Source organism: Capricornis sumatraensis, chromosome 17, assembly GCF_032405125.1.
Source record: "Capricornis sumatraensis isolate serow.1 chromosome 17, serow.2, whole genome shotgun sequence".
Lineage (NCBI taxonomy): Eukaryota > Metazoa > Chordata > Mammalia > Artiodactyla > Bovidae > Capricornis > Capricornis sumatraensis.
In genome coordinates, this window is record NC_091085.1 from 21552827 (window position 1) to 21566428 (window position 13602).

The following is a 13602-nucleotide window of genomic DNA, read 5'->3' on the forward strand; positions in this document are numbered from 1 at the left end:
AATGCAGGGGTTTTGGGTTTGATCCCTGATCAGGGAACTAGACCTGCCTGCCACAACTGAAGCACCTGCGTGCCTCAACAAACACCTGGCACAGCCAAATAAATTTAAAAAAAAGAGATACACAGGGATGGGATGGCCATCTACAAGTCACAGAGAGAGGCCTGCAACAGAGCCTTCCTTCACAGCCATTGGAAGGAATCAACCTTGATTTCCAACCACGCACCTCCAGAGTTATGAGACTATCAGCTCTATTGTTTAAATCACCCAGTCTGTGGCGCTGTATTACAGCAGCCCATAAAACACATGCAACACCATTTAATTATAACAATTCAACATAGAAAACATATTGATATTAAAATCATAGAATTTATGTGACAGTTGAACGTGTTTAACAACAATCGATAATTTCTTGCAGTAAGTTAGTGCTAGTTTTAATCTCCTTATAAAATATATTTAATAAAGGTAGAATCATACCTTACTAGTTCTGTATTTCTATGCATATTCCATACTTATCTTATTGATTGAAAGGAAAAAAGTCAAAATATAATACTCTGAAAGCATAAGCAAAAGAAAAAAAAGCTGAGAGGTAATGTGGCTTAGCAACTGAACCACAGCAACAATAGTAACTATATGTAATTGATAAATACAGTAATGAATCATTTTTAGAATTTGGCTGAGCTGTAAATTTTGGAGTAGAAACCATGATTATAACAAGCAACAGATCAATTCTTAAGAGAGAGAAATGCTAACACTAAAAATAAATAATTCCCCATCACATAAAACTTGAAGACAAATAAACAGAACTGCTTAAAAGCCAGACTTCCTATTAAATCATTCAAATTCTATTAATGGAAAGCCAGGATAAAGAACAAAATATTGCCCTCTTTATATTATTGTGACATCAGATTCAACTAAGATTTCTCAAAAAAAAAAAAAAAAGAAAAGAAAAACACTGCTAATTAAATAGTATCACTCTTCCTCATCATGTGAGCTTTGGCTCCTAATCTCTGAAACTACTTTAAAGGAAATCATTGCTAAATGGACATGATATCAAAATATACAATCAGGGAGCAAAGAATATCAGTTAGATTAAAAAATCAGTCAATCTTTTAACTCTGATTCTTTTTGTTACATATGTTCTTAACGCCTTCCTTTGAAGTGAAATATAGTTACTTCCTTAAGTGTTGTATGATTTAAAGTAAGATAATCAAATATCATGTGGCAGGTTAGAAGAATCCCTTCTGGTCTTCCAGGATCTTATTTTCAATCAGGAATGAAAGCATTTGAATCAGTTCTTTGTCCTGATGCAAATAGAAGAGTCCTTTCCTCACTCACCTCCATAAGCTCCCCTGCCCTTAACCCTTAGCCTTCAAGCATTTTCCCTGAGCAGCTACAATCTGCTGCTGCTGCTGCTGCTGCTGCTGCTGCTGCTGCTAAGTCACTTCAGTCGTGTCCGAGTCTGTGTGACTCCATAGACGGCAGCCCACTAGGCTCCTCTGTCCCTGGGATTCTCCAGGCAAGAATACTGGAGTGGGTTGTCATTTCCTTCTCCAATGCATGAAAGTGAAAAGTGAAAGGGAAGTCGCTCAGTCGTGCCCAACTCTTAGCGACCGCATGGACTGCAGCCTACCGGGCTCCTCTCTCCATGGGATTTTCCAGGCAAGAGTACTGGAGTGGGGTGCCATTGCCTTCTCCGACAGTCTGCATAGAAGCCCTTTCTTGGGGGATCATGAACCCAACAGCCTGAAGGGCCGCTCTCTCTGGCATGAGAGAGCCAGAACCATCTGCTCTCTTCCAGACATTAGCTGGAATCTCAGAAGAGCAGGAAAATACATTCTGAATCCCCTCTTCTCTCTCCTTCCCCATAGCATCCAGTTCCCAAACATGCTGATTTCACATTAATAGCATAACCAGCAGTATCAATATCAATAACTGGGAGAAATATCAATAACCTCAGATATGCAGATGACATCACCCTTATGGCAGAAAGCAAAGAGGAACTAAAGAGTCTCTTGATGTTGGTGAAAGAGGAGAGTGAAAACGCTGGCTTAAAACTCAACATTCAAAAAACCAAGATCACGGCATCCAGTCCCATCACTTCATGGCACATAGATGAGGAAACAATGGAAACAGTGACAGACTTTATTTTCTTGGGCTCCAAAATCACTGCAGATGGTGACTACAGCCACAAAATTAGAAGAAGATTGCTCCTTGGAAGAAAAGCTATGACAAACACTAGACAGCATATTGAAAAGCAGCAACATTACTTGGCCAACAAAGCTCCATAAATTTAGTCAAAGCTATGGTTTTTCCAGTAGTCATGTATGGATGTGAGAGCTGGAAACATAAAGAAGGCTGAGCACCAAAGAACTGTGGTGTTGGAGAAGACTCTTGAGAGTCCCTCAGACTGCAAAAGACCCAACCAGTCCATCCTAAAGGAAATCAGTCCTGAATATTCATTGGAAGGACTGAGGCTGAAGCGGAAGCTCCAATACTTTGGCCACCTGATGCAAAGAGCTGACTCATTTGAAAAGACCCTGGTGCTGGGAAAGATTGAAGGCGGGAGGAGAAGGGGAGGACAGAGGATGAGATGGTTGGATGGCATCACTGACTCAATGGACATGAGTTTGAACAAGCTCCAGGGAGATGGTGATGGACAGGGAAGCCTGGCACGCTGCAGTCCATGGGGTCACAAAGAGTGGGACAGGACTGGGTGACTAAACCAAAACAACAGCGGCAGTATTTATTGGGTGAGTTCAAGTTAATGCAGCACTCATCATATCTCTGATACAAGCTGTGTGGCTACTCACCGTTGAGTAGCCAGCTGGGTGGAGCCTGCCTTTAACAACACCCTGTAGTATGTGGAGGCACAGAAGACAGTGGTGCCCCGCCTGCAGGGCAGGGAGACCGTTGTCGATTATGCAAAGGAAGATGTGGTCCTGGGATACAGCCATTGAGGTGGAGCTGTGGCCCCTGCATTCTTCAGGCTGGGAGGGACCAATAGGAACATAGATGCCAATTAACCCCTGTGTAATGGGGACAAAGTTGGCTTGGCCGATGCCAGACTGTGTGCTTAACCCCTCTTGAAGCTGCTGTCTTGGCAGATGACATAGGACCTACACAGCCAATGGAAGTCATTTTAAAGTTTTGGAGAGGAGAGGGTTATTTTTTTTAAAAACTGTTGCCTTACTGGAACATGTTCTTTAATGTTCAAGAATCCTTTGTTGGCCCCAAGGTCGACTAGAGGGGAGCCTCTGGGTAGGTTTTACTGTGGTGAGGCATTCATCTTGCAAAATGTAGGGTTTAGGCCCCTTTATTTCTCCAGTTAGTAGAGAAAAAGCAGCTTCAGCAAAGATCAGATTGAATAACTGGGCTCCAGTAGCCTTGGATGGGGAACAGAGATACTGGTGTGGAGCTTCCTAGTTCTTGAGGCACAGCCTTCCACCTGTTCTCAGTCATTTCTCCTGAAGTTGGATGTGACTTTACTGAAAATGGACTGTCTCCCTGCCAAAGCACAAGCACAATGTTTGCACATATAGTCTCTTTTCAGTGACCTATTAAATACCACTTACGAACTTCAGGCAGAGCCAAGTATTTACGGAGTGGGCATGACAGAAAGTCCCCTGGGGTGACAGGGGCAAGTGAGGACTCCTCTCTGTAGGACACACTTTTAGTGCTAGTTGAATTCGTTCACAAGGTAAAATTTTTCTACTTAACTCCTGTAAATCTCCATTTCTCATCTGTAATTGTAATACTAACTTCATTATTGAACACTGTGTGCCAGGTACTATTCAAAGCTTTTTGTGTGCAGTAATCTATGTAATGTTTATAATAGCTGTATGAGATGGGGTCTATCATTACATATAATTTAAAAATAAGACACACAGCCACCTTGCAGGGTTCCAAAAGAATCCAGTGATATCAGTTCAGTTCAGTTCAGTCGCTCAGTCGTGTCCGACTCTTTGAGACCCCATGAATCACAGCACGCCAGGTCTCCCTGTCCAGCACCAACTCCCGGAGCTCACTCAGACTCATGTCCATAGGGCGTAGCACCAGCATAGCACACAGTCTGTGGTTCTTTCTTCTTTTTCTTTATAAGTGCTTTACAATGTTGTGTTGTGCTAGTTTCTGCAGTACAACAAAATGAATCAGCTATATGAATAAGTCTATCCCCTCCCTTTCACGCCTCCCAGCCACTCCCCCTTCTCAGGTCATCCCTGAGCACTGAGCTGAGATCCCTGTGCTACACAGCAGCTCCCCACTAGCTATGGCACGTACAGCAGGGTATATAGGTCAGTGCTGCTCTCTCAGTTTGTCCCAATCTCTCCTTACCCCCCAACCCTGCCCCACGTCTACAAGTCCATTCTCTAGGTCAGCGTCTGTATTCCTGCCCTGCAAATAGGTTCATCAGTACCATTTTTCTAGATTCTATATATATGCACATATATATGCTGTAGTTCTGTTCTTTCCCACTTAACATAGACTTGAAATGCAGCTCAGGTTTAAAAGAGAAATTTGGGAAGGCAAGAGATAAAAGAAATGCAATATGGATAACTGAAATTGCCCTGTGCAAAGAAAACTCTAATAAATAGTTGGTTGGAAATCAAATTTGTGTCCTCTGAACAGAACCATCACCAGCCTCTAATAAACTGCCATAGTATGAAGCAGAAAGAAAGAAGTGATCCTACATTTGCACTGGGCTTTTTCTACCTAACACCTTGGCTTTATAGCATGTAGTTACTAATTCAAAGACTTTCATTCTTTTATTCATTCAGTCAGTCAACAAACAGTTATCATGTACCTTCTACGGGGTGGGGGGCATAAGCATTCGGTATCAGGTGTGAACAGAGTACACTCCCCACTCTCGTGGAGCTTAAAGTCTAGTGGAGAAGACAGATCTTAATCAAATGGTCTGTAAATGTATAATTGCAGAGATTTAATGTGGCTTGTAGAGCATAGAAAAACGACTTTTTGAAAAATTAGGATTTGAGTGAGGAAGGGAAAGAGGAAAACCAGAAGGGTATGGCAAATGGACAATACCAAGCATGGCTATTGGATTTTTCCATCTCAATTACTAGTGACCTTAGCAGTTTTGTTGAAATGAAAGCATGCTAAGAGGGAGTTGGTAGGAGGTTATGAAATGGAGATAGTAAGCAAAAACAAACAAAACACAAGAAGAAAAAGTACCACCTTCAAGAAGCTTCACAGTGAAGAAGAAGAAAAGGAATGTTAGCTAGAAGGGGCAGATCCAAGAACAAAAACATCAGCATAGTTTACCTGTCAGCTCAACAGCCCAGCCCATCTCTGCGTGAACAAGTCAGTTGCCCAGACTGAGTGATGCTTGAATGGGAACCAAAATTATACTCACACAAGAATATTCACTTGGTAAAATTTAATAGATGGAGACAAATGACAGTTTTATTATTTTGAAAAAATTTGGACAAGATAGGAGTTTTATAAAATATAATGCCTCTTTCGTTTACAGTGAAATTTGACCCATGCTTCAATTTAAAATATTCTTAGTATAGTTTCCAGACACACCAGAGTAGCTCTGCCTAACTAGGCTAATATATATTGTTTCAAATGTACAATCTCTTAACGTTCTGTTATATGAACAAATCTGTCTGTTAAGTAGCATTCTACTTTGGTGGGTTACATAGACCCATAGCATGCCACTGGTTGGTTTAAGTAAATATTTAGGGAGGAAATTAACTATTTCAATCCACTAGCAGTTTATTCCTGCTCTGGGAGTCAGTCAGTTGTTGCTGCTGCTCAAGTGAATAAAACAGGCTGTTAAAAAAAATTGTAAAAAAAAAATCAGAAGAATAACTTAGAATAACATTCTACAGATTTATATTCCCCTTAAAGCCATTTTTATCGGTACAGTTTTAGATGCATCTATTTCTCCATCATCAATAGGTCTCTCTCACATTTACATTAATTGCTTTCTAAAAATCACATTAACTACCATTTTATTTATAGGAAGAAATTACTCCACACTGTGGCTAAATGGACACTGATACTTAAAACATGAGTATGAGGCTAAGAACCTAACCCCACACCGGGGAGGGCAGCCATCGCTCATCTGAAAGCCAAATTCCATTACAGATGTTAAATAGGTTAATTCACAGAAATTGATCCAAGTAACTGTGCTGAGTATTTTCTGTTACTGTTTCTCTTGACATCCTCGCCTCTGGCTACGATATATTTTTCTACAAAGAAAGTAATTAGGAAATAGCATAACTAATAAACTCACAGGCAGTCACTGTTGATCAGATATGGAAATCACGCTCTAAGAAAATAAAAGCCATCCAGTCCATCCGTTTGTGTGGTATGTGAGACCCACTGACTAGAAACAGAAGCTGTTCAAGTTCACCAGTCTGGATGCTAGTGCTCTTCCCCCCAAAACTGAGAAGGAGAAATGTCGGGGTTATTCTGTAAGCAAGGAATCACAGGATTTGGAATAAGCTGCTTTATCAGGCAGACAGCTAGAAAATCCTATTTGCAAAAGGGCTCCCACTAGCATCTTTTATGTCCGAAGTGAGACTCAATGTTGGCTGGAAAATGCACTCTTGTCAGCGGTAAGGAAGAGGAATGGTTTCTTCCCACTCTCAGAAAGACCGTTGCCTGGGTGAACGGACCGCTGGAGCGCAGTGTCTCACACGAGCAGAATTGACCCGATGGTCACCGTCTCGGGCCCTGGAGGACAATCCCGTTCAGCCGGCCGGGGAGGAGAGTATCCAGATCGACTGGTCCGAGGCAGGCAGCCCAGGGTTGCACGGTGGCCGGCCACCCCTCCAGGATCGAAGGTAGGTAAGATACCCTGGGTAAAGGTACCAAGGGGCAGAGGGGAGTGCTCCTGCACGCTCCTAGGTCTCCGAGCGCTGGGGCACATCTGGGCAACTGGCGCCTGCAGTGGACAGACTGGAGAGGGGGAGGGGCACCGTGGCTGCGCCGCTTCCCCCCACCTTCCCACCCGCACGCCCCTATCCACCCCCCGCTGCTTTTACCTGCCGCAGCTGAAGCGCAGCCCCTGGCTCTTGTTGAGTCCGCTCGCCCGCTCCAGAGTGGATAGCAGCTACCGTCTGCACCGCCTGCTCCTGCTGCTGAACGGGCCACTCTGAAGACAGGATATCAGGATACCCTCCAGGCAGCCCAGCGCCAGGGTCCCATGGCTGGCATTTCTCCGCGCCCTGCTGGGACGCCCCGGCAGCTTGCCGCCGCGCTCGCCTACCTGCTCCTGAGCTGCCCTGCCCTACAGGGACAGACACCCTCGCCTGAGGCTGAGCCCCCTCGGGCGCCCTACCTGCCCACCTGGGGCGCCCTCGGCCGCAGCAGCCCCGACGGCCCCAACATCCTGCTCGCCAACCCCGGGCTCCGGGTACCCGTGGGCCGCTCGCTTTGGCTCGACCCGCTCCGGGATCTGGTGATTCGAGTGCAGCCGGGGGACCGGTGCGAGGTGACGGTGTTGGACGCCCTGCCGCCGCGCCACGGCGCGCTCTCCCCGCGCCGCTTCCCCTGCGCCTTCGGGCCCCGCCAGGTCCGGTACACTCACTGGGGCGCCCGCAGCCCCGGACGCGCGCGGGTGAGGCTGCAGCTGCGCTACGACGCCGGGACTTCCACGCTCGCGCTGCCCTTCGTGCTCGCGGTGGACGTGGTCTTCCACCGACTGAAGCTGGTGACGCGCAACCGGCCTTTGGCGGTGGAGGAGCTGCGCGGCTGGAGCCACGCCATTGACAGGCGAGTGCTGGCCTTTGCTTCCCCGGAGCCCGGGACCGCGGCCACGCGCAGGTGCCGGCTCACCCTTGTTCCCGACGAGGGCGGCCCACTGCCCAAGTATGGGCGTTTGGTGGATGCCGCGGGGGCCCCTCTCCCCAGGGCCAAGGCCATAGACTGTGAGGCTTTTATCCGGGCTGGGGTGCGCTACCAGCACACCTCCCCCACCCCCTCGCCCAACCGGGACTATGTGCCCATGGTGGCGGAGCTGCTAGGGCCAGGGGACCCAGGAGCTGAATCAGGGGAGTTGCTGCTCCGAGAACATTTCCAGCTGCTGGTGAGGATCCTCGAGGGATCCGAGAACACGGCGCCCAGGCCCAGCCTCACAGCTCCGATGATGCTGGAGGTCCATCAGTTCCTGCTGACGGCCCTAACGCCCGACGCCCTGGCTGCGGAGGACAAGGAGTCTAATGCCGATGACCTGGTCTTCAACATTCTCAGTGCTCCCATCACCACGCCGGGGCACCAGGGCTACGTGGTCAGCACTGACGATCCCCTGGGCCTTCCAGTGTCCTTCTTCAGCCAGCGGGAGCTGCAGGAACTGAAAATTGCTTATCAGCCCCCAACGGAGAAATTGGATGCAGAGCACCTCTTCCAACTGGAGATGGAGGTGGTGGACACAGATGGTGCCACCTCAGACCCCTTTGCCTTTATGGTGGTTGTGAAACCCCTGAACACCCTGGCCCCGGTGGCTAGCTATGACCGGGGACTACTACTTTTTGAAGGTCAGTCAAGGCCCCTCTCCAGCGCCAACAGCCTTCAGATCAGTGATAGTGATCACCTGGGAGAGGTGAAAGTATCTGCCATCAGGGGCTTGAGACATGGGCAGCTGGTCGTGCTTGGGGCGCCAGCAGGGTGCAAGCATTTCACGCCAACAGACCTGGCAGCAGGGCGAGTGGTGTACCAGCATGATGGCAGCAACACCTACAGCGACAACATCGTCTTCCGGATGGAGGATGGGCACCACCAGGTGGAATTCCTCTTCCCTCTCACCATCATCCCTGTTGATGATGAACCACCAATGGTCACTGCCAACGCCGGGCTCTCGGTGACAGAAGGGCAGGCGGTCCAGATCTCCCCCTTTGTCCTGAGTGCAATGGATATTGACTCTGAGGACTCGACCATCCACTTTGTGCTGGAGGACCAGCCTCTGGAAGAAGAGGAAGAAAGAGGGGGGGATCTGGCTCCCAGTTCCTCCAGCTCAAGGCAGCATCTGGGGGAGATACTGCTGCGGCAATCGGAACCACCTCGGGCTCCTGAAGATGAGGGCTGGTATTACGTGGGCAAGGAAGGACTTTATGAGAAGGTGGTGACTGAGTGGCTTCAACAAGACATAGTGGAAGGGAGACTCTTCTACCGCCATCTTGGACCCCTTGGCTCTCAATCCATAATGGCCCAGATAACTTTCCATGTGCAGGATGACCATGACCCACCCAATCTATCCAAGCAACATTTCTTCACCATCAGAGTCCAACCAGTGGATCTGCAGAGTCCAGAGCTGTTTCCAGGAACTACCCTAGAAATGACCGTGCAGCAATACCAGCTCACTCACTTCCGGAAGAAATTCCTCCAATATATTGACCGGGACTCAGATGACCAGCACCTGTGGTACACCCTGCTGATGCCCCCTACTGACACAGATGGCAACCACCAAGTCCGGGCTGGAGAAATTGTGCTCACTGATTCACCAGACACACCCATTGTGCACTTCACCCAGGCCCAGGTAAATCACCATGAAGTTGCCTACCAGCCCCCCACAAAGAAGCTGGGTATTGTACCACGGATTGTGAAGTTCACCTACCAGGTAGAGGATGCTGCAAGCAACAGTGTACCTGGCACATTCACATTATTCCTGAAGCCTGTGGACAACCAGCCTCCCCAAGTCACCAACAGAGGCTTTACTGTCTTAGAAGGAGAGAGTTTCAGCCTCAGCAGTAATGAGCTCCACGTTTCAGACCCTGATACAGACATCCACCAGATTGTCTTCATATTAGTTTGGGGTCCCCAACATGGACATTTGCAGTACTTAAAAAAATGTATGGTCCCAGGGGAATATTTCACGCAAGCTGATATTGTTAATGGGAGTATCTCTTACCAGAACCGCAGAAACAAGGCCAGCAGTGATACTTTCCATCTGGAGGTAAGTGACAAGGTGCATCACATACCCATCACTGTCCAGATTTCTGTGCATCCCGCAGCAGCTGACAAAAGTCCCAGGACCGCTATTATAGGTAGTGCATTATTAGATGTGTCCATAGATGTACTAGAAAATACAGCCACTGAGATCACCATGGACATCATCCATGGTCTAAAGGGCACGGGCGACTTGATGCTCTCTTTCACTGTGAAAGATAGCCCCAAATTGGGCACTCTTCTTGTGAATGGTTTACTCACAGAACGGTTCACCCAAGAGGACCTCACCAGTGGGACAGTAGTCTATGTCCACACAGGAGGTGAAGTTGGATTCCAGAAGCAGCATGATGCCTTCAGGCTTGCCCTCTCCAAGGATTCTCATCAGCGGATGATGGGAGATAGCACAGTGGAAGAGGTGCAGGTTCAGGTGGTTGTGCTGCCCGTCAACAATGTGGCCCCCAGGGTCTTGGTCAGGGAGCCTTACGTTGTCCATGAAGGTGGGAAGAGTGCCTTGACCTTACAACATCTCAGCATTGAAGATGTGGACACTCCCCAAGATGAAATTCTCTGCACAGTAACTGGTCAGCCAGTCTCTGGCTACCTGGAAAATATGACACCAGCTCCTGGATCAGAAGAGACCCGGGCTGGTTATCCCATCAGCGCTTTCTCCATCAGAGATGTCCAGCTAAGACATATCAACTATGTACAGAGTATCCACAAGGGGGTAGAACCACAAAAAGATCAATTCACCTTTTATTGCTCTGACGGCATCAACTTCTCCCCAAATGTCTTCTTTCCTATAATGATCTTACCCACCAATGATGAGCAGCCTGAACTTTTTGCCCGTGAGTTTGTGGTACTAGAGGGAATGAGCATCGTCATAGACACCCCACTGCTCGATGGAGCCGATGCTGACCTGCCACCAAACGAGCTTCACTTTCAGCTCACAGCCCTCCCTCGGCATGGACGAATTATACAGCAGCTGGCCACAGAGAGCCAGCCCATCCGTAGCTTCACCTTACAGGAGATTCAGGAGGCCTCCACTGTTGTATATGAGCACGATGACTCTGAGACCACAGAGGACAGTTTTGAGGTCTGGCTGAGTGACGGCAAGCACACCACCCACAGGACAGTACCCATTGTGGTGATCCTGGTGGACGATGAAACCCCTCGGCTGACCATCAACAATGGGCTGGAAGTAGAGACTGGACACACTGAGCTCATCACCAATCGGGTCCTCAAAGCCACAGATCTTGACTCAGATGATAAGAGCCTCAGTTTTATCCTCCGCTCTGGGCCTCAACAAGGGCTTCTACAGCGACTGGGAAAACCCAGAGGGGAGGTGAGGAACAACCTCACCCTGGGAATGAACTTCACCCAGGGTGAGATTGACCGAGGCCTCATCTGTTACACCCACACAAGCCAAGGACTTCATGACCTTATCAAGTTTGATGTGACTGATGGGATTAACACTTTGCTAGACTGCTATTTCAACATCACCATTGGCAGCTTAGACAGGGTCTTCTTCCCTGAGGTGGTTAGCAAAGGGGTCACCTTGACAGAAGGTGGCAGAGTGACCCTCACCACCGATCTGCTAAACACCAGTGACATCAGCAGCTTTGATGAACAGCTGCACTTTAGCATCACACAGGCTCCTCGCCTGGGGCACTTGGAAATCTCTGACCACCCTGGGGAGCCCATTACCTCTTTCACTCAGCGGCAGTTGGCTGGCAACAAGATAGTCTATATTCGCACTTCAAATGATGAGATAAAGATGGACAGCTTTGAGCTTCAAGAGACTGGTGAGCGTAATCCCGTGTTTCAGACCTTCAGGATCTTCATCACGGATGTGAATAATAAGAAACCTATCATGACCATCCATAAACTGATACTGCAAGAAGGGGAAAGAAAATGCATCACTCCCTTTGAGTTGACAGCGGAAGACCAGGATACCCCGGACGACCTCCTCCTCTTTACCGTCACCCAGGCCCCCATCCATGGCAGGATTGTGTATAATGGCAGTCGTCCTGTGACCACCTTCACCCAACGGGACCTGAACGAGAACTGGGTTTGCTACTGGCACGATGGCAGTGAGACAACTGACGATAGTTTCTCCTTGACTGTGACAGATGGCACTCATGCTGATTTCTATGTCTTCCCAAACACTGCTGTGGAGACACACAGACCTCAGGTAATGTGGATCCACATAAGAAACTCCCTAGACAGCAGGTTCTCCCAGACTGCCTTTAACAGAGATGCCCTGGCCTTGAAGCAGCTTCACCCTGGACATGTGGGCTTGCTGATTACCAGCAGGTCTCTGAAGACAGAGGATTGGGGCAGTTCCCACAGGCTCCATAAGTATAAAGTAACCAGAGGACCCGTGCATGGCTTCATTATCAACACTGGCCTTGGAAATGAGAGCACGCGAGTTTTTACGCAAGGTTAGTACACAGTGTCCCCTGATGCCTTTCTCCTGCTCCTTAAGTAGATAAGATCTCCCAGCTCTGCATGAAATTGTCCTGACCTCAGTCCTTTAGCAGAAAGATTCTAATTCTAATGAAATACAATGGAATGAGAAATTAACAAACAAAGGCAACAAATCCGTTATCAGCTGTTTCATCGGCATGCTCTTTAAACTGGTTCTCTCATTCAATCAGGTTTGTAGTTACATATTAAAACTGCCAAATATAGGTGGACAGCTTCTGCTTCTGAAATATTATAAGATTACAATGATTTTGAAAAGATCAGTTTAAGTTTGAATTTTAAGTAAAGAATAACATACCTAGGAATCACTTGCATAGTTTACCAGTAAGTCTGGATTTCTGAAGATAGTGGTTTGGTGTCTTGATTTCAGATATAAAAATTACACTGCACATTTTATTGTACTATTCAAATTCAACTTCTGTATCTAGAAAATGCATAGAACTAAGGTTGCCTAGGGCCACTTGGAAATGGCAACCCAGTATTCTGCCTGGGAAATCCCATGGGCAGAGAGGCTTGTCAGGCTATAGTCCATAGCAAAGAGTCTGACAGGACTGAGCAACTGAACACAAACGCATGCACAGAAGTTTGCCTAACTATGGGAGTATATGTTTTAATGATCATTTTTCTTTTATATTTGTTGTTACTGCTAATGGTGAGCTAAAGGCAGGTCCCTCTGGCTTCCCAGGCCATAAGACACTGGTACCTTTGACTGCTCTTCACATGGTCATGCAACTTTTCCATGTAGCTCTATGCATGAGATGTGAAGAGATACATGGAATTTTACACATCCAATACACATAAAGCTGGATGCAATTTTAGAGTAAAACTAAAGAAGGTTGTTTAAAAAGCAGTTTCTTTACATTTTCAGAATTGCTTCTAAACCAAGTGAAATCATATCAGGTTCTATAAAAATTGTTCTTGCAAACGAATACCCCAAAATGCAAATTGTCTTGAAAATACTAGTATTAGCAATACAAAAACACAAGTATAGACCCAACTGACACATTCTCAGATATCCAAAAGAATGGGCAATAGAAAAACGTCATGATTTTATTCTTATTTCCTTTTTACTGAGGATGCAATAGTTATTCTTGTTTAAATTCGTTTCAACAAATAGGTCATGAGTATCCGAGTATTTCAACCTTGGATAGAAGGCCTAACACCAGCTGGATTAAGCTGTCTGTAGAGGACCATGGTATTGTGACGTGT

General features: G+C 47.1%; 1 protein-coding gene across 1 annotated transcript in view; it reads left to right on the top strand.

Annotated features, from left to right (window-relative positions):
• The first annotated feature begins 7171 nt into the window (after positions 1–7171).
• Positions 7172–13602, top strand: part of FREM3 (FRAS1 related extracellular matrix 3) — a 100613-nt gene continuing 94182 nt past the window's right edge. The window contains exon 1 of the mRNA XM_068990220.1: positions 7172–12350. Within this exon, the coding sequence (XP_068846321.1) occupies positions 7172–12350 (5179 nt within the window). The remainder of the gene's footprint in view (positions 12351–13602) is intronic.